This window comes from Salvelinus alpinus, chromosome 18 (assembly GCF_045679555.1).
Source record: "Salvelinus alpinus chromosome 18, SLU_Salpinus.1, whole genome shotgun sequence".
Taxonomy (NCBI): Eukaryota; Metazoa; Chordata; class Actinopteri; order Salmoniformes; family Salmonidae; genus Salvelinus; species Salvelinus alpinus.
The window spans coordinates 1,112,932-1,137,981 of NC_092103.1; the positions used below are offsets into that span (position 1 = coordinate 1,112,932).

The 25,050-nt window shown below is 41.9% G+C and overlaps 1 protein-coding gene across 1 annotated transcript; it reads right to left on the reverse strand.

The window, feature by feature from the left end:
• Positions 1 to 1,264: 1,264 nt before the first annotated feature.
• On the reverse strand, positions 1,265 to 24,083 carry LOC139544468 (complexin-4-like). Its single transcript, XM_071351594.1, has 3 exons — positions 23,702 to 24,083; positions 16,709 to 16,796; positions 1,265 to 2,353 (listed from the first exon to the last, which is right to left on the reverse strand). The coding sequence occupies exons 1-3, from the start codon at positions 23,860 to 23,862 to the stop codon at positions 2,126 to 2,128; spliced, it is 477 nt and encodes a 158-aa protein (XP_071207695.1). The 5' UTR covers positions 23,863 to 24,083; the 3' UTR covers positions 1,265 to 2,125.
• Positions 24,084 to 25,050: the final 967 nt, after the last annotated feature.

Consider the following 25,050-nt stretch of genomic DNA (forward strand, 5'->3'; position numbering starts at 1 on the left):
GGTGGTTTTCATCTCCTCTGATTGAGAACCATATTAAGGTAGGTGGTTTCACATTGTTTGTTTGTGGGTGATGTCTCCTGTGTCTGTGTCTATGTTGCGCCACACGGGACTGTTTCGGTTTGTTTGTCCGTTCGTTCGTTTTGTGTAGTCATTTTTCCTGTTTGTGCGTTCTTCGTTACATGTAAGTTCTTACGTCCAGGTCTGTCTACATCGTTTTGTTATTTTGTTTAGTATCAAGTATAGTTCGTTTTTTGTCTTGTTTAAATAAATATAATGTCATTTAACCACGCTGCGTATTGGTCATCCGATCCATCTCGCCTCTCCTCATCCGAGGAGGAGGAAGAAGTAGAAGACCGTTACACATAATCTGTAAATTATATGCATATTCTACGATCTGGGCCTGAGAAATAGTCAGTTTACCTTGGGAACGTTATTTTTCCAAACATAAAAATTCTGCCCCCTAGCTGACAGAAGTTAACAGAATACTCTATTTTGTCGAATAAAACAACCATTATAATGCAATACAAGCATTATAACATAATCTTGCAATTTCCCTGTCAGGTCACAAACATGAAACAAAACGGACCGGGTCGTAGCTGGCTTCTCCACCGACCGTTTCCACATTCTCCAGAATAGGAATATTGTTCAATTCTCAAATTCTGGGATGTAGTAGAATTTGACGGAACAGTTCCTTTGTTCTACTGTGACCCTCTCTCTCCCATACTGCATAGTCAGGGAGACAAGAGTCTCCGCAAGGAATTTACGACGTGGTTGTAAAGTCGTAAAACTGCCCCCCCTCTCACCTCCTAACAGGAAAGGGGGGAGTTGTTCACATCTCTTCTAGCCAATTCACTGAAAGGGCTAGCGCCATGACACCTGTGTAGACTTGCATCTTCCAAGCGTAGCTGGATTGTGCGTTACAGGCCACCCATATCTTGATGCCATCCTTTACTGGCTTGCTGGGCATATACTGCCGGAGTTCCATAATCTGTGTGCTTGATTGACTGTGTTCCAGAAGGAGTTTTCATCCAACTTTGTCTATTATATCACGCATTTAGGAATACAATTATTTGTAGAAGGCTTTGGATCTGTAAACAAATATAAACGTTGAGCAATAATGGTAAATAGTCGGTTGGTTGTTTTTTTACAAGTCAGTCGTTTTATTAGTCAATGGACTAACGTGAACATGTGTCATTCTAACTGTACAACATATATTTACATTTAATATACTTTATATATGCTATAATAATCCAGAATCCTCAACATTAGTACTTCAGTGTTAGTGTCAAGCAAAGTTCATGTTTGAGTATGGAATGAAGACTACATATTGTATTCAACTGAGAATTTGTGCAAAACTGCAAATATTTGTCTCTTTCAGGCTTGGTTTATGCTTGTTGTTTGAGATGAACATTGATGGAGGGGATTTTGAAAGTTGCACAATCGTCTGTGTGGATGAGGATTTGCAACAGAATGCATATTGTCAGTCGCATTTGAGTGTAAGAAAAGTGGCCAACTTCACTGTTATTTCTCCATTAATTCATGGGAAAATGTATTAGTTAATTAAGTAATTATCCCAGATTAAATAAAAAGAATAACACGAGAAGGATAGAGGGGGAGCAACAATCTAAAACAATTTATTCATACAACAAATGACCTATCTGGCAAATTAAGGGAACACATCAAAACAGACCATTCACACAAGAGGTTGTTCGGGAAGTGAGTTTCCAACAAGACCCTCTGCCATTGGACATACATCTCCAGGGAGCTTTCACAGCTTGGGGGTTGGCGAGAATGAGAGAAGGGCCTGGGTTCAAATTGTATTTGTTTTCTTTTAGCTGTGCTTGATTGAACAATTCATGGCGCAATAGTCCCAAACCAACCCGGGCCATCCATCTGGCAATCCCCAGACAGGCTTAATCAAAACACTCAAAGGAGACTTTGAAAGATCTCAGATACTAATTTTAAACCCAGGTCTGCTGCATGGTGACGACTAGAAACTCTTGGACTGTTAGGAGCGAATCCTAACTTCCACATAAGCCAAGTCTAAATGACAATTTTTTTTTACTGAAGTGGAAGTTAAGTTTCACCCCTGATCAGTGAACTGAAATATGGCATTTTATTTCATTTACATGACAGAGCATTTCTCCTCTGCCTTGGCTTTCATCTCCGTCACGGTGGCCGAGGCCTTCTCCTTGAGCTGATCCATGTCCATGTTCTGGAGGTTCTGAATGCCACCCAAGATGGAGTCTTTGTCTTCTTCCTCCGTGGCATCCTCGTCCACCATCTTGAGCAGCTCCTCGGGTACGTCCACATCGTCTCCGGCCATTGCGAGCATGTTATCGTCCTGCTCGCTCTAGAAAGAGTACAGACCAATCCATATAGTACATTATTTTATAACTTATAATATTATTATGAGTCAGGACATTAGCAAGTAAGACACAGAGATCATGTTCTCGTCCTGCTTGTGTAACGGACGTCACGCTGCTTGCTTAGAAAGTACCGCTTTCTCCTTATTTGGGTCTCACCGAGGCTTGAACCCAGGACCTCTGCCTTATTAGTACACGTTACCACCCTCCCAAAGTGACTCGCTTGACACAAAAAGCTAGCTATTCAGTGGCACAAGTGGGGACAATTCAGGCTGAGAAGTAAGTTTCACAGATCCCCATGTGCTACACTCGCTCTGTAGAGGAAGAGACCAATATAAAGATTAAAATAGATGCTTGCTAAATGTTAGATTAGCTAGTGAGACATCCTACTAGCTACATTCCTCTGTATAGACCAGGGCCCAGTTTACCAAAAGCATCTTAAGGCTAAGTTCATTGTTAGAACCTCCAGAGCATCGTTACATCTCTGAGCTGTTTCCCAAAACCTTCGTTATTAACGTTGCACCTGAAAATGCTCGTAATCTAACTCCTGCCTCAGACCACTCGTAGAACAGCTAAGTGCATCGTCAGATGCTTTTTTGCCCTCCCAACATCACTTTGAAGATCTCCACTAAACATTAAATCATTATTTACCTGTCTCTCCATGACCACCGATAACTTCACAACGAAGTTGACTATAAATACGAAGTTGCCAAGGTATTTTTCTTCTTTTTTTATTGAATGTTTAAAACATACAATATACTTGCAGTGAAGTCGCTAAACAACTACATCACTTTAGTCATCTAACAGACTCCCATCCAGAGCGACACACAGAAGCAACCAGGGTCAACGCCCTGCTCAAGGGCACTTCGACAGATTGCCCACAAGGTCAAAAACAGGGACCCGAACCGGCGATCCATCAGCCACCGGCCCAAGCTCCCAACCGACAACCCTCCAAGATCACCCCCACAGTTCCCCAAGAGCTGCCCCTCAACCATCCGAGACCGCCCCACAGTCATTCCGTCCCCCCCAACACACCAACAAACAACAAAATGAACAAAAGACAAAAAGAGAAAGAGAAAGACAGGAAAACAGTAAACAACAATGCAGAAAACAAACAAAGACATCAAGGACAACAAAAATCATAACAGCAAGGCCAACTGAATATGTTTGAGTGCATGTATGGCACTATTTACCTGTGTGTGTCCATGTATGTGCACATTTGTGCATTTGAATGAGAGTGTGTGTATATGCATGTGTACAAACACCTGCACGGCATCAGCCTCAGGCAAACCAGCATTAGCTGTCACTGCAAACAAACGTTTTCTGTAGCTCTCAATGAGGCTTCTGCGCCTGTTAGCAGGTAGTTTGGCCCACTCTTCCTGAGCTAACTGCTTCAGCTGTCTCAGGTTTGACCTCCCGCGCTCTCAAACAGAGAATTAGTGAACATCAAAGTTAAATCAGGAGAAACGACAGGGATTATCCAGTCGCAGTACATTTCAATGTCCTGAAGCATGACATTTCTATTTTGTGGCATAGAGAAAGTTAAGATATCAGACAGGGGAGGTGATATTAATAACACTCTGAGTAAAAGAGAATCTTTTTGGATATTCACCCTCCAGACATTATTTCCTAAAGGACTTAATGATGAAATGCCTATGTATGTTATGTTGTAAATTTGAACATGAATTATGTGCCTATTTAAGATTAATCTGATGTTTTTTGTACGATGTACCCAATGACATTTACATTTACATTTAAGTCATTTAGCAGACGCTCTTATCCAGAGCGACAATGACTAATGAAAACTTGCTATGTCCTCATTGTGGTTTTACAGACGTGTTTAATACATCTTATTTATTCACTTTTTTATTCAATATTTATGAAATGCATATTGTTATATTTGGTAGCACTTATTTGTTTTTCCTTTGCCTCCAACCCCCTTCGATGTGTGGAACGGATGTGGGTGGGGCGAGGTCTACATAAGGGTGCAAATTTTAAAAAAATCACAAAAGCTCTGATGATGGCCGTGAGGCCGATACGTAAGCTTATTAAATATCAGTGATACTATCAAGAGCAGTGTGCGGTTTCCTTTTTCCCTTATCTTGTTCAATTGTTGCCATGCACCTGCAAATAAGATTGCTCAGATGTGTGAGTGCCTTTTGAATTCAGGTTTGATGGGTGCCTTCTCCAGACTGCAAGTTTCATCTCTTTCCATAGATGTTCGATAGGATTCAGATCAGGACTCATAGAAGGCCACTTCATAATCGTCCAATGTTTTGTTCTTATCCATTCTTGGGTGCTTTTAGCTGTGTGCTTTGGGTCATTATCCTGTTATGAGGACCCATGACCTGCGACTGAGACAGTGCTTTCTGACACTGGGCAGTACGTTTCACTCCAGAATGCCTTGATAGTCTTGGGATTTCATTGTGCCCTGCACAGATTCAAGGCACCCTGTGACAGGCGTAGAAAAGCAGCCCCAAAACATAACCCAGCCTCCTCCATGTTTCACTGTAGGTATGGTGTTCTTTTCTTTGAAGGCTTCATTTTTTCATCTGTGAACGTAGAGCTGATGTGACTTGCCCAAAAGCTCCAGTTTTGATTCATCTGTCCAAAGGGCATTCTCCCAGAAGGATTGTGGATTGTCAATATGCATTGTATAAAATTCAAAGTCTGTAGATTTTATGTGGAAAAAAAGTCCTCCTGGGTCTTCTTCCATGGAGCCCACTTTCGCTCAAAAAGCGACGGATGGTGCGATCAGAAACTGACGTACCTTCACCTTGGACTTCAGCTTGTATCTCTTTGGCAGTTATCCCTGGTTCTTTTTCTACCATTCGCACTATCCTTCTGTTCATTCTGGGGTCGATTTTCCTCTTGAGGCCGCGCCTAGGGAGGTTGGCTACAGTTCCATGGACCTTAAACTTCTTAATAATATGTGCAACTGTTGTCACAGGAACATCAAGCTGCTTGGAGATGGTCTTGTAGCCTTTACCTTTACCATGCTTGTCTATTATTTTCTTTCTGATCTCCTCAGACAAATATCTCCTTTGCTTTCTCTGGTCCGTGTTCAGTGTGGTGCACACAATGATACCAAACAGCACATTGACAACTTTTCTCCATTTAAATAGACTGACTGACTAGTTACAAGATTGGAGGCATGTGTGATACTAATTAAAGAAACTAAATAGTTTGATATATCACTATAATCCAATTATTTATTATATTTTCTAAGGGGTACCAACAAATGTGTCCAGGACATTTTAGAATATATTCGTAGAATAAACAATAATTAATCTCTTTTCACTGCTTCTTTGCTTTATTCCATGACATACCAATGGCATGCAAGTATACATGATAAAAAATCTTTTAATTTCATCACTTTTCAGGAGGAATTAAGCATTATTTCATTGAGCTGTAATGGTACCAACAAATTTGAGCACATCTGTATATCTTTCAGCTATGCTGTGTTTAACACAATTTCAATCTATCTAATCGAATAGAATTGACTCCCCAAATGTTTTCAGACATTCAGAGATGTTCGATCGGGTTCAAGTCCGGGTTCTTGCTTGGCCACTGAAGGACATTCAGAGACTTGTCCCGAAGCCACTCCTGCATTGTCTTAGCTCTGTGCTTAGGGTCATTGTCCTGTTGGAAGGTGAACCTTAGCCCCAGTCTGTGGTCCTGAGAACTCTGGAGCAGATTTCATCAAGGATCTCTCTGTACATTGTCCGTTCATCTATTTCTCGATCCTGACTAGTCTCCCAGTACCTGCCACTGAGAAACATCTCCAAAGCAAGATGCTGCCACCACCATGTTTCACCGTAGGGATGGTGCCAGGTTTCCTCCAGATGTGAAGCTTCGCATTCAGGCCAAATAATTCAATCTTAGTTTCATCAGTGCAACTCAATATTAGGAAGATCTTCCTAATGTTTGGAAAATCCCAAAGTGAAACTATGAGATCAAGTTTGATATTTAAATGATATTGAAATCAATTTCATGTTCAATCAAGTGAGTTTCATGTATTTAGATATTTGGCTACTGTCAAATGTTTTTCCTCAATATATTTCATGATGTGTAGCCTAACATGTACAAATCTTGATTCAGTGCATTATTATACGGTAAGTATTAGAATAAGCCGCCTCAATATTTACAGCCATAGGTGATAATATCTCTCTAGCTGCTGATCCGTCATCAGTATTGTGGAATAATTATAACGATACGGTAAGATTTGAATAGAGAAAGCTGACTCGAGAGCAGTGGTGCCTTTCTTTTGATCCTATCATTATTGACACATGCCTCAAGGACACACTTAGCAAATGTTCTCTCTGCTTGGTGTTTTAGGAAACGCATGTTACATCTTCGGCCGGTGTAGATAAGATATAGTGTTAAAACACTCATCAGCCCTAGTTCCATCGTTATCGGGAAACCGGACCCAAGGCTCTCTAAAACTGCTCCTTGAGAGTGTTGTGACGTGATGATGGTTATTTTATCAAATCAATTAACTATGTTTAATTATTACGTGATTAAATTAATCATGTAACAATTAACTCATTAGCAATCTTGAGGCACCACGGAAAAAGTTTATTTAATGAGTTACTGTTTCCCTAATTAACTCTAGAATATATCGTTATCATACCAGTCATCCATTATTTATTATTAATACCTCATATCAGTCTCATTCTGAACGTCGTTGACTTCAAATCTGCGCAAACCCTAGTCTAAATGATGATTCAACTATACACAAATTGGCTTAATTATTTATTTACTAACTAACTAAATAATCACACATAATTACATAAACACACACACAGGATAGATTCTCTGTTGTAACACTCAGAAATTCCAGTCTCAATATTGCAAATGCAAGAGAGAGAAAGTTTACGATTGTTCGTTAAAGTCCTAGAACCGGCTCCACTGCCCCTCTTCTTCTCTGGTGGGAGAGAGGGGGGGCTCTCTTTGATCCTCACCCAGGAAGGAAAGTCATGACAAGATCTACACTCCTTTAGGTTTTTGCTCCAATCCCATTTGTATCTAACCTGATTAATCTTATGAACCAGATAGCTATTAGAGTCATGTGAGCTAGATTAGGGTTGGAGTGAAAACATAGCGGATGGTAGCTCTCCAGGAACAGGGTTGGAGAGCCCTTGTATAGACCAATACAGATATTAAAATCATGTTCTTGTCCGACTCGCTCTGTTGGAGAAACAATAGACATGTTACATTAACGAGTCAGACATCGTTATCTAGTGAGACTCCTGCTCCCACTAAAAGACCAATGCAGACATTAGATAAGCAAGTGAGACAGACAGACATACAGACAATCTGAACCTACTACTTTCCTGTTTCCTGTTTGCTCTGTAGAGAGAGAGACAGGGACGAAAACAGTTGTAAACTTCTAAATACAATCCTGTCTATTTAGAGGCCAACGCAGGCATCAGATTAGCTAGCGAGTAACAGGCATCTTACTACAACTACTGTAACAGTGCATTCAGAAAGTATTTACACCCCTTGACTTTTTCCAAATGTTGTTGCGTTACAGCCTGAATTTAAAATGAATTCAATTGAGATGTTTGTCACTGGATTACACACAATACCCCATATTGCCAAAGGTTAAATATGTTAGAATTTTTTGTTGTGTATTAATTAAAAATGAAAAGCTGAAAAGTATTCAACCCATTTGTTATTGCAAGCCTAATTAGTTCAGGAGTAAAAGTTACATGGAATCACTTTGTGTGCAATAATAATGTTTAACATAATTTTTTTTTTAGGGCCACCTAACATATATTTCTTTTGTGTACCCAACACATACAAATATCTGTAAGGTACCTCAGTCGAGCAGTGACTTTCAAACACATATTCAACCACAAAGACCAGGGATGTTTTCCAATACCTCACAAAGAAGGGGTCCTATTGGTAGAAAAAAAGAGAAAAAAAGAAGCAGACATTGCATATCCATTTGACCATGGTGTAGTTATTAATTACACTTTGGATGGTGTATCAATGAACAGCATTCTCACATAGGTGTTCCTTTTGTCCAGGTGGGAAAGGGCAGTGTTGGGGCGGTATGCAAATTGGAGTTGGTCTAGGGTATCAGTGAGGATGCTGTTTATGGGAGCCATGACCAGCCTTTCAAAGCAATTCATGGCTATCGACGTGAATGCTACGGGGCGGTAATCATTTAGGCAGACTACCTTCACTTCCTTGGGCACAGGGACTATGGTGGTCTGCTTGAAACGTGTAGGTATTACAGACAGTCAGGGAGAGGTTGAAATTGTCAGTGAAGACACTTGCCAGTTGATCTGCGCATGCTTTGCGTACACGTCCTGGTAATCCATCTGACCCCGCAGCTTTGTGAATGTTGACCTGTTTAACTTCTCTAGGATAGGGGGCAGCATTTTCACGTTTGGATGAAAAGCATACCCAAATTCAACTGCCAGCTACTCACCCCCAGAAGATAGATTTTACATTTTACATTTAAGTCATTTAGCAGACGCTCTTATCCAGAGCGACTTACAAATTGGTGCATTCACCTTATGACATCCAGTGGAACAGCCACTTTACAATAGTGCATCTAAATCTTTTAAGGGGGGGGGGGGGTGAGAAGGATTACTTTATCCTATCCTAGGTATTCCTTAAAGAGGTGGGGTTTCAGGTGTCTCCGGAAGGTGGTGATTGACTCCGCTGTCCTGGCGTCGTGAGGGAGTTTGTTCCACCATTGGGGGGCCAGAGCAGCGAACAGTTTTGACTGGGCTGAGCGGGAACTGTACTTCCTCAGTGGTAGGGAGGCGAGCAGGCCAGAGGTGGATGAACGCAGTGCCCTTGTTTGGGTGTAGGGCCTGATCAGAGCCTGGAGGTACTGAGGTGCCGTTCCCCTCACAGCTCCGTAGGCAAGCACCATGGTCTTGTAGCGGATGCGAGCTTCAACTGGAAGCCAGTGGAGAGAGCGGAGGAGCGGGGTGACGTGAGAGAACTTGGGAAGGTTGAACACCAGACGGGCTGCGGCGTTCTGGATGAGTTGTAGGGGTTTAATGGCACAGGCAGGGAGCCCAGCCAACAGCGAGTTGCAGTAATCCAGACGGGAGATGACAAGTGCCTGGATTAGGACCTGCGCCGCTTCCTGTGTGAGGCAGGGTCGTACTCTGCGGATGTTGTAGAGCATGAACCTACAGGAACAGGCCACCGCCTTGATGTTAGTTGAGAACGACAGGGTGTTGTCCAGGATCACGCCAAGGTTCTTAGCGCTCTGGGAGGAGGACACAATGGAGTTGTCAACCGTGATGGCGAGATCATGGAACGGGCAGTCCTTCCCCGGGAGGAAGAGCAGCTCCGTCTTGCCGAGGTTCAGCTTGAGGTGGTGATCCGTCATCCACACTGATATGTCTGCCAGACATGCAGAGATGCGATTCGCCACCTGGTCATCAGAAGGGGGAAAGGAGAAGATTAGTTGTGTGTCGTCTGCATAGCAATGATAGGAGAGACCATGTGAGGTTATGACAGAGCCAAGTGACTTGGTGTATAGCGAGAATAGGAGAGGGCCTAGAACAGAGCCCTGGGGGACACCAGTGGTGAGAGCACGTGGTGAGGAGACAGATTCTCGCCACGCCACCTGGTAGGAGCGACCTGTCAGGTAGGACGCAATCCAAGCGTGGGCCGCGCCGGAGATGCCCAACTCGGAGAGGGTGGAGAGGAGGATCTGATGGTTCACAGTATCGAAGGCAGCCGATAGGTCTAGAAGGATGAGAGCAGAGGAGAGAGAGTTAGCTTTAGCAGTGCGGAGCACCTCCGTGATACAGAGAAGAGCAGTCTCAGTTGAATGACTAGTCTTGAAACCTGACTGATTTGGATCAAGAAGGTCATTCTGAGAGAGATAGCGGGAGAGCTGGCCAAGGACGGCACGTTCAAGAGTTTTGGAGAGAAAAGAAAGAAGGGATACTGGTCTGTAGTTGTTGACATCGGAGGGATCGAGTGTAGGTTTTTTCAGAAGGGGTGCAACTCTCGCTCTCTTGAAGACGGAAGGGACGTAGCCAGCGGTCAGGGATGAGTTGATGAGCGAGGTGAGGTAAGGGAGAAGGTCTCCGGAAATGGTCTGGAGAAGAGAGGAGGGGATAGGGTCAAGCGGGCAGGTTGTTGGGCGGCCGGCCGTCACAAGACGCGAGATTTCATCTGGAGAGAGGGGAGAAAGAGGTCAGAGCACAGGGTAGGGCAGTGTGAGCAGAACCAGCGGTGTCGTTTGACTTAGCAAACGAGGATCGGATGTCGTCGACCTTCTTTTCAAAATGGTTGACGAAGTCATCTGCAGAGAGGGAGGAGGGGGGGGGAGGGGGAGGAGGATTCAGGAGGGAGGAGAAGGTGGCAAAGAGCTTCCTAGGGTTAGAGGCAGATGCTTGGAATTTAGAGTGGTAGAAAGTGGCTTTAGCAGCAGAGACAGAAGAGGAAAATGTAGAGAGGAGGGAGTGAAAGGATGCCAGGTCCGCAGGGAGGCGAGTTTTCCTCCATTTCCGCTCGGCTGCCCGGAGCCCTGTTCTGTGAGCTCGCAATGAGTCGTCGAGCCACGGAGTGGGAGGGGAGGACCGAGCCGGCCTGGAGGATAGGGGACATAGAGAGTCAAAGGATGCAGAAAGGGAGGAGAGGAGGGTTGAGGAGGCAGAATCAGGAGATAGGTTGGAGAAGGTTTGAGCAGAGGGAAGAGATGATAGGATGGAAGAGGAGAGGGTAGCGGGGGAGAGAGAGCGAAGGTTGGGACGGCGCGATACCATCCGAGTAGGGGCAGTGTGGGAAGTGTTGGATGAGAGCGAGAGGGAAAAGGATACAAGGTAGTGGTCGGAGACTTGGAGGGGAGTTGCAATGAGGTTAGTGGAAGAACAGCATCTAGTAAAGATGAGGTCGAGCGTATTGCCTGCCTTGTGAGTAGGGGGGGAAGGTGAGAGGGTGAGGTCAAAAGAGGAGAGGAGTGGAAAGAAGGAGGCAGAGAGGAATGAGTCAAAGGTAGACGTGGGGAGGTTAAAGTCGCCCAGAACTGTGAGAGGTGAGCCGTCCTCAGGAAAGGAGCTAATCAAGGCATCGAGCTCATTGATGAACTCTCCGAGGGAACCTGGAGGGCGATAAATGATAAGGATGTTAAGCTTGAAAGGGCTGGTAACTGTGACAGCATGGAATTCAAAGGAGGCGATAGACAGATGGGTAAGGGGAGAAAGAGAGAATGACCACTTGGGAGAGATGAGGATCCCGGTGCCACCACCCCGCTGACCAGAAGCTCTCGGGGTGTGCGAGAACACGTGGGCGGACGAAGAGAGAGCAGTAGGAGTAGCAGTGTTATCTGTGGTGATCCATGTTTCCGTCAGTGCCAAGAAGTCGAGGGACTGGAGGGAGGCATAGGCTGAGATGAACTCTGCCTTGTTGGCCGCAGATCGGCAGTTCCAGAGGCTACCGGAGACCTGGAACTCCACGTGGGTCGTGCGCGCTGGGACCACCAGATTAGGGTGGCCGATGCCACGCGGTGTGGAGCGTTTGTATGGTCTGTGCAGAGAGGAGAGAACAGGGATAGACAGACACATAGTTGACAGGCTACAGAAGAGACTACGCTAATGCAAAGGAGATTGGAGTGGCAAGTGGACTACGCGTCTCGAATGTTCAGAAAGTTAAGCTTACGTAGCAAGAATCTTATTGACTAAAATGATTAAGATGATACAGTACTGCTGAAGTAGGCTAGCTGGCAGTGGCTGCGTTGTTGACTTTGTAGGCTAGCTGGCAGTTGTTGACTTTGTAGGCTAGCTGGCAGTGGCTGCGTTGTTGACACTACACTAATCAAGTCGTTCCGTTGAGTGTAATAGTATCTACAGTGCTGCTATTCGGGGGCTAGCTGGCTAGCTAGCAGTGTTGATTACGTTACGTTGCGTTAAAAGAACGACAATAGCTGGCTAGCTAACCTAGAAAGATATGCATATTATTAGTAGATTTGGATAGAAAACACTCTGACGTTTCTAAATCATGTCTGTGAGTATAACAGAACTTATTTAGCAGGCGAAACCCCGAGGACAAACCATTAAGATTCTTTTTTTTTGGTTACTCTCTTTTCAATGGATTTTCATTGGGAATCCAGATTTCTAATTGACCTTCTTGCAGTTCCTACCGCTTCCACTGGATGTCAACAGTCTTTAGAAATTGGTTGAGGTTTTTTCCTTTGTGTAATGAAGAAGTACGACCATCCAGAACGAGGAGGGTCACTTAAAGTTTGTTAGAGGCGCGTGACCAGAAAGCTAGCTACAGTTTGTTTTAATCCTGTATTGAACACAGATCATCCCGTCTTCAATTTTATCGATTATTTACATTAAAAAATACCTAAAGTTGTATTACAAAAGTAGTTTGAAATGTTTTGTCAAAGTTTACAGGTAACTTTTGAGATATTTTGTAGTAACGTTGTACAAGTTGGAACCGGTGTTTTTCTGGATCAAACGCGCCAAATAAATGCACATTCTGGATATATATCGACGGAATTAATCAAACAAAAGGACCATTTGTGATGTTTATGGGACATATTGGAGTGCCAACAACCGAAGCTCGTCAAAGGTAAGGCATGAATTATATTTTTATTTCTGCGTTTTGTGTCGCGCCTGCAGGGTTGAAATATGCTTCTCGCTTTGTTTACTCTGTTGCTAACCTCATAATAGCATCGTTTGCTTTTGCCGAAAAGCCTATTTGAAATTCTGACATGTTGGCTGGATTCACAACAAGTGTAGCTTTAATTTGGTATCTTTCATGTGTGATTTCATGAAAGTTTGATTTTTATAGTAATTTATTTGAATTTGGCGCTCTGCATTTTTACTGGATTTTGGCCAAGTGGGACGTTAGCGTCCCACATATCCCAGAGAAGTTAAAGGTCTTGCTCACATCGGCTACTGAGAGCGTGATCACACAGTCATCCAGAACAGCTGGTGCTCTCATGCATGCTTCAATATTGCTTGCCTCGAAGAGAGCATAAAAGGCATTTAGCTCTTCTGGTAGGCTCACGTCACTGGGCAGCTCGCGTCTGGGTTTCCCTTTGTAGTACGTAATAGTTTTCAAGCTCTGCCACATCCGACGAGCATCAGAGCCGGTGTAGTAGGATTCAATCTTAATCCTGTATTGACGCTTTGCTTGTTTGATGGTTCGTCTGAGGGCATAGCGGGACTTCTTATAGGCGTCCTGATTAGTGTCCTGGTCCTTGAAAGTGGCAGCTCTACCCTTTAGCTCAGTGCGGATGTTGCCTGTAATCCATTGCTTCTGGTTGGGTTATGTACGTACAGTCACTGTGAGGACAACGTCCTCGATGCACTTATTGATGAAGCCAGTGACTGATGTGGTGTTCTCCTCAATGCCATCTGAAGAATCCCAGAAAATATTCCAGTCTGTGCTAGCATAGCAGTTCTGTAGCTTAGCATCTGCTTCATCTGACCACTTGTTTATTGACCGCTTTAATTTTTGCTTGTAAGCAGGAATCAGGAGGATAGAATTATGGTCAGATTTGCCAAATGGAGGGCGCTCTGGTTGCACATTTAAAAACAGATTTAAGTTTCCCTGCATTAAAGTCCCCGGCCACTTGGAGCACCGCCTCGGGATGAGCGTTTTCCTATTTGCTTATGGCGGTATACAGCTCATTGAGTGCCGTCTTAGTGCCAGCATCGGTCTGTGGTGGTATGTAGACAGCTATGAAAAATACAGATGAAAACTCTCTAGGTAGATGGTGTGATCTTGAGATACTCTACCTCAGGCGAGTAAAACCTTGCGACTTCCTTAGATATTGTGCACCAGCTGTTGTTTGCAAATATACATAGACCCCCACCCCTTGTCTTACCAGAGGCTGCTGTTCTATCCTGCTGATACAGTGTATAACCCGCCAGCTGTATGTTATTGATGTCGTCGTTCAGCCATGACTCGGTGAAACAAAATATTTTTTAATGTCCCATTGGGAAGATATACGTGCTTTTAGTTCGTCCAATTTATTAGCTAGCGATTGTACATTGGTCAATAGTATGGATGGCAAAAGCAGATTAGCCACTCGTTGGCGGATCCTCACAAGGCACCCCAATCTCTTTCCACGATACCTCTTCCGTCTTTTTCTTTTGCGAATGACGGGGATAAGGGCCTGTTCGGGTGTCTGGAGTAAACCCCTCTTGTCCGACTCATTAAAGAGAAATTCTTCGTCCAGTTCAAGGTGAGTAATCGCTATTCTGATTTCCAGGAACTCTTTTCGGTCATGACAGCAACAGCAATATTATGTACAAAATGATGCGAAAAACAAAGGGCACGGTTGGTTAAGAGCCTATGAAATGGCAGCCATCCCGTCCGGTACCATTTTATATCCAAATCAAATAGAAGAAGAAGAAGAAGAGATGATTTATCTTTGGAGAGTGAAACTCCTGTAACATCAAACCTTCATTCTAGAACCGATAGGAACCTACATTCTAGACTCCAGGAAGGATTATCTGAAACCTGCGTTAGCCTTCCCATTGGAAACCATGATGCCTGCATGGTGTGACGATTCTAAAGATATCCGCCACAGTCTTACACAACAGACTAATTCCAATAGTTTGGCATGCCAGATTCTTATAAACATTTGCATGTCATTAAATATACTTTTTCTCTCAAGAAAGGAAATGTACAATCACATAATTTCACCATTCATTGTGTTCATCAGATGGGCTGATTGTCTTGTACAATACCTTTAATAGAATTTAATAGGACCTTTATGTTGGGTTGTCATGGTGAAACTATACATGCTGGACTCTATAGTTATTCTATAGGTTGTATAGCCTTTGTCATAAACATGTACTTTTACTGATATGCAAAGACAACAACTGAACCTTACCTTATTAATGATATACATATTCATATGTTGTTTATTGTTTTGAAGTGTCGTTGCACATATAGCATTAACATAATTAACAGGAAGATTGAATGCTGCAAGCAGCAAACACAAAAGCCATTATACGTTCGCCTCAATCAGGAAGAATGCTATTTTATACTTTAATAATGTCAATGTATTCTGCTCTTTGCTTCTGTAAGCACAAAGAAATGGTAGTGATAATATAGCTACACAAATCAAAATCATTATAACATAAGACAATCACCTTTTCTTTCAGTGATGACATATATAAAATCAGGAATCCAACTGTACCTTATTTCCACTCGCCATAACGCCTGATTTAAAAATCACTTCCTTATCATGCAGCTTTCAATAGATCCCAATAGATCCAAACAGATCCAATAGATTCTTCTTCAGTATCTATGTGGTACAATATGGGGCACTGCGTGAAGTCTCCTGGTCATTTATGGAACATCTTGCCTACACCCTAATCTGCTGGCAGATCACCTCTCGCTACATGGCCTAAAAAAACGGCAAGTACTAGGCCAGAGGATTAAAACAGCCTCTAGCATCAACAGCTACTGCAGGTCACGTTTAACCATTGAGGTGTTCACCATGGAATAGGGTTGGTGTCAAATCCATTTAAATTCATTCAAAATTTCAATTTACATACAACATAATCTCTATCCCAAGATCTCTGCACCTGAGCATTTAACTGTCACTTGTTTGCTTTTTGACTTATTTCCTTATGTAAACATAAAACAATGCGGAATTCGGGTTTACTTCCAGAACTGAATGGAAATGGAATTGACCCAAACTTATTCTGTTTGGACAGATAAATTGCCTCCCTCAATGTTCCTATGGTCTTACATGTCTGTAGAGGTTCTGGCGTCAGTTGGGACAGAGTGGACGAGTTGGAAACCGGATGTGCGTCACACATCCGACTTGTCTGTCTGAAGAGAACCCTCCCTGGATTTTTTGTTGTTGTTGTTACTTTTAATGGTGCACTGTGCAGAAATCGCTCCGCCATTTCTTGTTTACTAAAATTTGAATTCTTTGGTTAATTTCAGTTTATGTGACAAAACAAGCAAGTATAGTGCAGAGAATCATTGTACCATCCAACCCCCTGTGAAATATATGACCTATAAACAAAAATATAGCATTTTCATTTGATATTGGTGTACTTTACCAAATCGAAAGTAAAAGATAAAAAAACTACACTTAAGAACGGGATGCATAGAAATAACACACAGAGAACAGTTTTACAGCTTTCTAGACTTGTTTTGAATGAGAATGCAGATCTATAACTCCCATTTTTTTGTGAATTTGGTCAGGTTGCCCAAAAAGTTACATATTGCGGCTTTATGTCCAAGAGAATCCAACATCCTCCCCAGACCTTGCCATTGCCTAGCTTATGTTGCTCCAAGGTCTTGGATTTCTGAGACTCTACAGAGTGACCAGGGATGTAACTAAGGTTGTATGGCGGCCGGGAATAGGTTCTCACCTTTGGGAGCCTGTACTTGTCTCTTAGGCACACCCTCAGAGTTGCCCGCTCAGCCTTCTTGTGTAAGAAGTCTGCGTCTCTCTCCATCCTGAATAACAGAGAAAATGAATGAATGATTGATTGATTAATTACTTGATATCTAGCATGATCAGGTCATGGATAACTGTATGTATGTACAGTATGCATGTATATACTACAGTTGTATATACTACGGTTGGACGCATTAAAACTAGTTTTTCAACCACTCCACAAAATAGTTGTTAACAAACTATAGTTTTGGCAAGTCGGTTAGGAAAAATACTTTGCGCATGACACAAGTAATTTTTCCAACAATTGTTTACAGACGAATTATTTCACTTATAATTCACTGTATCACAATTCCAGTGGGGTCAGAAGTTTACGTTCACTAAGTTGACTGTGCCTTTAAAGAGTTTGGAAAATTCCAGAAAATTATGTCATAGCCTTAGAAGCTTCTGATAGGCTAATTGACATCGTTTGAGTCAATTGGAGGTGTACTAGCGGATGTATTTCAAGGCCTACCTTCAAACTCAGTGCCTCTTTGCTTGACATCATGGGAAAATCAAAAGAAATCAGCCAAGACTAGTTCATTCTTGGGAGCAATTTCCAAACACCTGAAGGTACCACGTTCATCTGTACAAACAATAGTACACAAGTATAAACACCATGGGACCACACAGCAGTCATACAGCTCAGGAAGGAGACGCGTTCTGTCTCCTAAAGATGAACTTACTTCGGTGCGAAAAGTGCAAATCAATCCCAGAACAACAGCAAAGGACCTTGTGAAGACGCTGGAGGAAACAGGTACAAAAGTATCTATATCCACAGTAAAATGAGTCATATATCAACATAACCTGAAAGGCCGCTCAGCAAGGAAGAAGCCACTGCTCCAAAACCGCCATAAAAAAGCCAGACTACGGTTTGCAACTTATGGAGAAATGTCCTCTGGCCTGATGAAACAAAAATAGAACTGTTTGGCCATAATAACCATCGTTATGTTTGGAGGAAAAAGGGGGAGGAGTGCAAGCCGAAGAATACCATCCCAACTGTGAAGCACGGGGTTGGCAGCATCATGTTATGGGGGGCTTTGCTGCAGGAGGGACTGGTTGAAGCAACATCTCAAAACATCAGTCAGGAAGTTAAAGCTTGGTCACAAATGGGTTTTCCAAATGGACAATGACAGCAAGCATACTTCCAAAGTTGTGTAAAATGGCTTAAGGACAACAAAGTCAATGTATTGGAGTGGCCATCACAAAGCCCTGACCTCATCCTATAGAAAATGTGTGTGCAGAACTGAAAAAGCGTGTGCGAGCAAGGAGGCCTACCAACCTAACTCAGTTACACCAGCTCTGTCAGGAGAAATGGGCCAAAATTCACCCAACTTATTGTGGGAAGCTTGTGGAAGGCTACCCAAAATGTTTGACCCAAGTTAAACAATTTAAAGGCAATGCTACCAAACTCTAATTGATTGTATGTAAACTTCTGACCCACTGGGAATGTGATGAAATAAATAAAAACTGAAATAAATCATTCTCTCAACTATTATTCTGACATTTCACATTCTTAAAATAAAGTGGTGATCCTAACTTACCTGAGACATATCTATTGTAGGGTATGTAAACATATAAAAGTGGCATTGTTTAACATCTCTGGGATATGTGGGACGCTAACGTCCCACTTGGCCAAAAGCCAGTAAAAATGCAGAGCGCCAAATTAAAATAAATTACTATAAAAATCAAACTTTCATGAAATCACACATGAAAGATACCAAATTAAAGCTACACTTGTTGTGAATCCAGCCAACATGTCAGAATTCAAATAGGCTTTATGACGAAAGCACACCAAACGATTATGTTAGGTCAGAGCCAAGTCACAGAAAAACACAGCCATTTTTCCAGCCAAAGAGAGGAGTAACAAAAAGCAGAAATAGAGATAAAATTAATCACTAACCTTTGATGATCTTCATCAGATGACACTCATAGGACTTCATGTTACACATTACATGTATGTTTTGTTCGGTAAAGTTCATATTTATATCCAAAAATCTGAGTTTACATTGGCGCGTTATGTTCAGTAGTTCCAAACCATCCGGTGATCTTGCAGAGAGCCACATCAATTTACAGAAATACTCATAATAAACATTGCTAAAAGATATAACTGTTATGCATGGAATTTTAGATCCACTTCTCCTTAATGCAAACGCTGTGTCGGAAAAAGCAAACCATGCAATAATCTACGGCGTTCAGACGACAAATCAACCCAAAGAGATATCCGCCATGTTGTGCAGTCAACAGAAGTCAGAAATAACATTATAAACATTCACTTACCTTTGATGATCTTCATCAGAATGCACTCCCAGGATTCCCAGTTCCACAATAAATGTTTGTTTTGTTCGATAATGTCCATCATTTATGTCCAAATTCCTCCTTTTTGTTCGCGCCATCAGTACACAATCTAAACTCACGACGTGCGTACAAGTCCAGCGGAAAGTACGGACGAAAAGTCCAAAAAGTTCCGTTACAGTCCGTAGTAACATGTCAAACGATGTATAGAATCAATCTTTAGAATGTTTTTAACCTTTTATGGCTGCAGTCCCGTTAACGGGATAGATATGACAACAGACTCAACCGCATATTTTCACCATGTTTCTACCGCATAGGTAGCTATCACAAAACCGACCAAATAGAGATATAATTAGTCACTAACCAAGAAACAACTTCATCAGATGACAGTCTTATAACATGTTATACAATACATTTATGTTTTGTTCGAAAAATGTGCATATTTGAGGTATAAATCATAGTTTTACATTGCAGCTACCATCACAAATAGCACCGAAGCAGCCAGAATAATTACAGAGAGCAACGTGAAATAAATAAATACTCATCATAAAACATTTATGAAAAATACATGGTGTACAGCAAATGAAAGATAAACATCTTGTGAATCCAGCCAATATTTACGATTTTTTAAGTGTTTTACAGCGAAAACACAATATAGAATTTTATTAGCTTACCACAATAGCCAAACACACAAATGCATTTATTCACCGCAAAAGGTAGCTATCGCAAAAACCAGCAAAAGATATAAAATTAATCACTAACCTTGAAAAACTTCATCAGATGACAGTCTTATAACATCAGGTTATACAATACACTTATGTTTTGTTCGAAAATGTGCATATTTAGAGCTGCAAACCGTGGTTATACATTGTGAATATGTAGCAACATTTCCCCAGAATGTACGGAGCTATTTTGGACACTCACCTAATCTCACCAAAGAACTCATCATAAACTTTACATAAAAATACTTGTTGTATGTGTAACGTCCTGACCAGAGTTCTTATGTGTTGTGCTTGTTTTAGTGTTGGTCAGGACGTGAGCTGGGTGGGCATTCTATGTTGTGTGCCTAGTTTGTCTGTTTCTGTGTTCAGCCTAATATGGTTCTCAATCAGAGGCAGCTGTCAATCGTTGTCCCTGATTGAGAATCATATATAGGTGGCTTGTTTTGTGTTGGGATTTTGTGGGTGGTTGTCTCCTGTGTCAGTGTTTGTGCCACACGGGACTGTGACGGTTAGTACGTTTGTTGTTTTGTATTCTTGTCTAGTTTTCATGTCATTAAATTATGGAAACTTACCACGCTGTACATTGGTCCTCCGATCCTTCTCGCCTCTCCTCGTCTGAGGAGGAGGAAGAGCTAGACTGCCGTTACAGTATGGCAAATGAAAGATACACTGGTTCTTAATGCAACCGCCGTGTTAGATTTTAAAAAATAACTTTACCATAACAAACAGCTTGCGTTATTGCGAGACAGCGCTCCTCAAAACGGCGGAGAATAGGAATCAACATTTTCCACAGAAATACGAAATAACATCATAAATTGTTCTTACTTTTGCTGACCTTCCATCAGAATGTTGTACAAGGAGTCCTTGGTCCAGAATAAATCGTTGTTTGGTTTTAGAATGTCCATTTCTTCTGTCGAATTCGCGCCACAATGCTAGCCAATGTTGATAACGTTCCCATCTTCTCTCGACGCAAAGAACGGAAAACTCTAAAAGTCCCAATAAACGTTGACTAATCTGATAAAACTCGGTTGAAAAAACCTACTTTACGATGTTATTATCACATGTATCAAATAAAATCAGAGACGGAGATATTCGGCATGTAAACCGAACGCTTATCAGAAGACAATATCGAGGTACTTCGTGCGCCTTGGTAGACAAAGGAAATTCCTGACCTGCCACTCCAAAAGCTCTTGTTCGACCTCAGATCAAGCTAGACACCCCATTCCACCTTCCACTGCCTGTTGACATCTAGTGGAAGGCGTATGAAGTGCATATCGATAAATATAAGGCAATTGAATAGGCAGGCCCTGAAACAGAGCCTCGTTTTCAGATTTTTCACTTCCTGTATGGAAGTTTGCTGCAAAATGAGTTCTGTTTTACTCACAGACATAATTCAAACAGTTTTAGAAACTTCTGAGTGTTTTCTATCCAATAGTAATAATAATATGCATATTGTATGATCTAGAAAAGAGTACGAGGCTGTTTCATTTGGGCACGATTTTTTCCAAAGTGTAAACAGCGCCCCCCCCTATTGACAAGAAGTTTAACATACATCTTGAATAACGTTCCAACCGGAGAATTACATCAACTTCAATTGAGAGATGGAACGGAGCTCACTCTCACATGAACGCGCCAGTTCAATGCGTGGGCACCTCATGGCAGTGATTACTAATTTCTATCTCCTTCGACCCCCCTTCACATTAGAGTCATCAGACTTAGTTCTATTGACTGTTGACATCTAGTGGAAGCCGTAGGAAGTGAAAACCCATCCATATCTCTCTGTATTTTCAATGAGAGCTTGGTTGAAAATATGGCACACCCAGAAAAAATCCAAACAGGAAGTGGAACTTCTCAGGTTTTTGCCTGCCATATGAGTTCTGTTAATCTCACAGACATAATTCAATCAGTTTTAGAAACTTTAGAGTGTTTTCCATCCAATACTAATAATAATATGCATATATTAGCAACTATGACATAGGAGCAGGCCGTTTACTCTGGGCACCTCTGTGCACCTTTCATCCAAGCTACTCAATACTGCCCCTTCAGCCATAAGAGGTTAACATAAATCATCAATAATGTTCCAACTGGAGAAGTCCTTTGTCTTCAGAAAAGCAAATGGAACAGAGTTCGCCCTCACGTGAACGAGCGTCACGAGCTCAAAGCATTCTGCCAGACCTCTGACTCATTCCCTTCTCATTCGGCCCCACCTCACAGTAGAAGAATCAAACAAGGTTCTATAGACTGTTGACATCTAGTGGAAGCCTTAGGAAGTGCAACATGACCCCATTTCCACTGTATCTTGGATAAACAAAGAGTTGAAAACCTACAAACCTCAGATTTCCCACTTCCTGGTTGGATTTTTTCTCAGGTTTTTGCCTGCCATATGAGTTCTGTTATACTCACAGACATCATTCAAACAGTTTTTGAAACTTCAGAGTGTTTTCTATCCAAATCCACTAATAATATGCATATCCTAGGATCTGTGCCTGAGTAGCAGGCAGTTTACTCTGGACACGCTTTTCTTCCGGACGTGAAAATACTGACCCCTACCCCAAAGAAGTTAACTTCTCTAGGGTAGGGGGCAGCATTCGGAATTTTGGATGAAAAGCATGCCCAAATTAAACTGCCTGCTTCTCGGGCCCAGAATATATGATATGCATATAACTGGTAGATTTTGATAGAAAACACTCTAACGTTTCCAAAACTGTTAAAACACTGTCTGTGAGTATAACAGAACTGATTTGGCAGGCAAAAACCTGAGAAAAATCCATTCGGGAAGTAGGTTTTTTTGTTGGTTTTGTAGTTTTCTATTCAATGCCATTACAGTATCCATTGACTTAGGACTCAAATTGCAGTTCCTATGCCTTCCACAAGATGTCAAAAGTCTTTAGAAATTGTTTCAGGCTTGTATTCTGAAAAATGAGGAAGTAAGAGCAGTCTGAATGAGTGGACCCTAAAGTGTCACAGAGCTTTTTCATGCGCACGACCGAGAGTGCCTTTCTTGTTTACCTTTTATATTGACGACGTTATTGTCCGGTTGAAATATTATCGATTATTTAGGCTCAAAACAACCTGAGGTTTGAATATAAACATCGTTTGACATGTTTCTATGAACTTTTTTCTATGAACAAAATGGAGGTTTTTGGATATAAAGAGACTTTATCGAACAAAAGGAACATTTATTGAGTAAATGAATGTCTGCTGAGTGCAACCATATGAAGATCATCAAAGGTAAGGGATTAATTTTATCTCTATTTCTGACTTTTGTAACTCTTCTACTTGGCTGGTTACTGTTGGTAATGATTTGTCTGGTAGGCTATGTTCTCAAATAATCGTAAGGTATGCTTTCGCGTAAAGCATTTTTAAAATCTGACACCGTGGTTGGATTCACAAGAAGTTCATCTTTAAACCTATGTAAAATATGTTTTGTTTTCTGAATTTTTATAATGAGAATTTCTGTATTTTTTTTGGGCGCCCAGCAGTTTCACTGGCTGTTGAAGAGGTGGGACGCTAACGTCTCACGTACCCAAGAGAGGTTAAGCAAAGCTGTTATCAAGGCAAAGGGTGGCTACATTGAAGAATTTCAAATATATTTAGATTTGTCACTTTTTTGGTTACTACATGATTCCATATGTGTTATTTCACAGTTTTGATGTCTTCACTATTATTCTACAATGTCAGAAAATCTTTTAAAAAATAAAGTAAAAAACATGGAATGAGTAGGTGTGTCCAACTTTTGACTGGTATGTAGGAAGGTGCAGAATTCCTGCATGGTGCTAGTCAAGGTCAGATGGAATAGTGGTGGTGATGGTGTCATTATGTAGGATTAGCCAGCCATGTTCTCTGCTTTCCATGATCCAACAACAACAGCAAAACAAAATGGAGTTTCAGCGACAGGGCAGTTTACTTACTTCTCCTCCACCAACTGTTTTTGGTACTCCTCATACTCCTCGCGTGTCATCCCTGCTGCTTTGGCTGGGTCGGCAGGTGCCGCCTCCACTTCCTCCTCCCCTCCACCCATAGGATTCAAACCAGCCAGTGGGTTAGGCATCATTGCCTTGATTAGGAACATCTTGCTGCCCTAGACTTGGAGATATAGATATTATATTATTGTAAATAAGACTAGTTATTCCCTATGGTCACTACTGATGGGTTGGGATTCTTAGCGGTTGGTTAATTCCAATAGGATCCTGTATGTCTAGCTAACCTGTCCTGCTGCTTGGATTTGTAGTGAAGGACGCAATGACGGCTTGGAAACAGACACCAACATTTATTTTTTTTACGCCCGGCCGTAATCTGGATTAAACCTCACTACAGCCCCACCATACTAAGAGGCAGATGACCTGGTTGTCCGCATTCTATTTTTATAACACACAACTTTGTGGATTCATATTGATTATGAGACATGTTCAATCAATGGCAGTATTGGTGTACAGCACCATGCAGAGGTCACGGTAACATTTTGAGATTTCAAGATCCCAAAACATTCTTGTTCTTCTGTCTGGTTGGTGCAGACGTCACATACTGTGTGTTGCTTCCACCCGCCCATTGCTAGTAATCCCATTACTTAAGAAAGGTTGGCCCCTCCCATGTGGCATATCTACCAGAGAGTTACATTTATACCCTGCCTGAGCTGAGGGCTGATGGCTGGAGGGGGAAGAGGAGACAGATGATCAGCTTGTTTATCTAGCAGACCTGGGACTCAAGTAGTATTTAAACAAAATGTAATACTCAGCTGTGCTTGATTGAGAAAGCCTGGCACGATGGAACCCAATTGCATAGTCCCAAAAGTGCAAACCCGCTCATCTAGCACTACATACATGCTCATTCAAACACTCAAAGTATTTGAAAGGCTGATTTGAAAGGCACCCCATTCCTCAAGTCTTCTGCCCTAAGTGTGCACTTGTATACTTCCCATTCCTCAACCCTTCTGCCTTAAGTGTGCACTTGTTCACTTCCCTTTATCTATTTAAAGGAAGTGAACTGATGTCAAAACCAATGCTGGAGACTAATGCTTACACCAATCCAAGAGACACCAATCCCCCCCTGCACGTTATGACTATGCAATCACCAATGACCTTTGATAGATTCAGATTAACCCCATGCTTCTTAGATTGCCTTTGGAGTGGCTGGAAAGAGATGATATGCAAACAGAAAAGAAAACATCCTTTATATGCAAACATGAATACACATTTTAGATAACAGAAAATACATAACTGCATACAGATCATAAACATAACTGTGCACAGAACAAAACAGT

What these genes read in the sequence shown, in the direction of transcription:
- LOC139544468 (XM_071351594.1), bottom strand. Translation starts at nt 23,862, where the DNA reads ATGTTCCTAATCAAGGCAATGATGCCTAACCCACTGGCTGGTTTGAAT. An exon ending in AAACAGTTGGTGGAGGAGAA is followed by an intron (nt 16,797 to 23,701) that starts GTAAGTAAACTG and finishes TCTGTTATTCAG; the next exon opens with GATGGAGAGAGACGCAGACT. An exon ending in ACAAGTACAGGCTCCCAAAG is followed by an intron (nt 2,354 to 16,708) that starts GTGAGAACCTAT and finishes TACTCTTTCTAG; the next exon opens with AGCGAGCAGGACGATAACAT.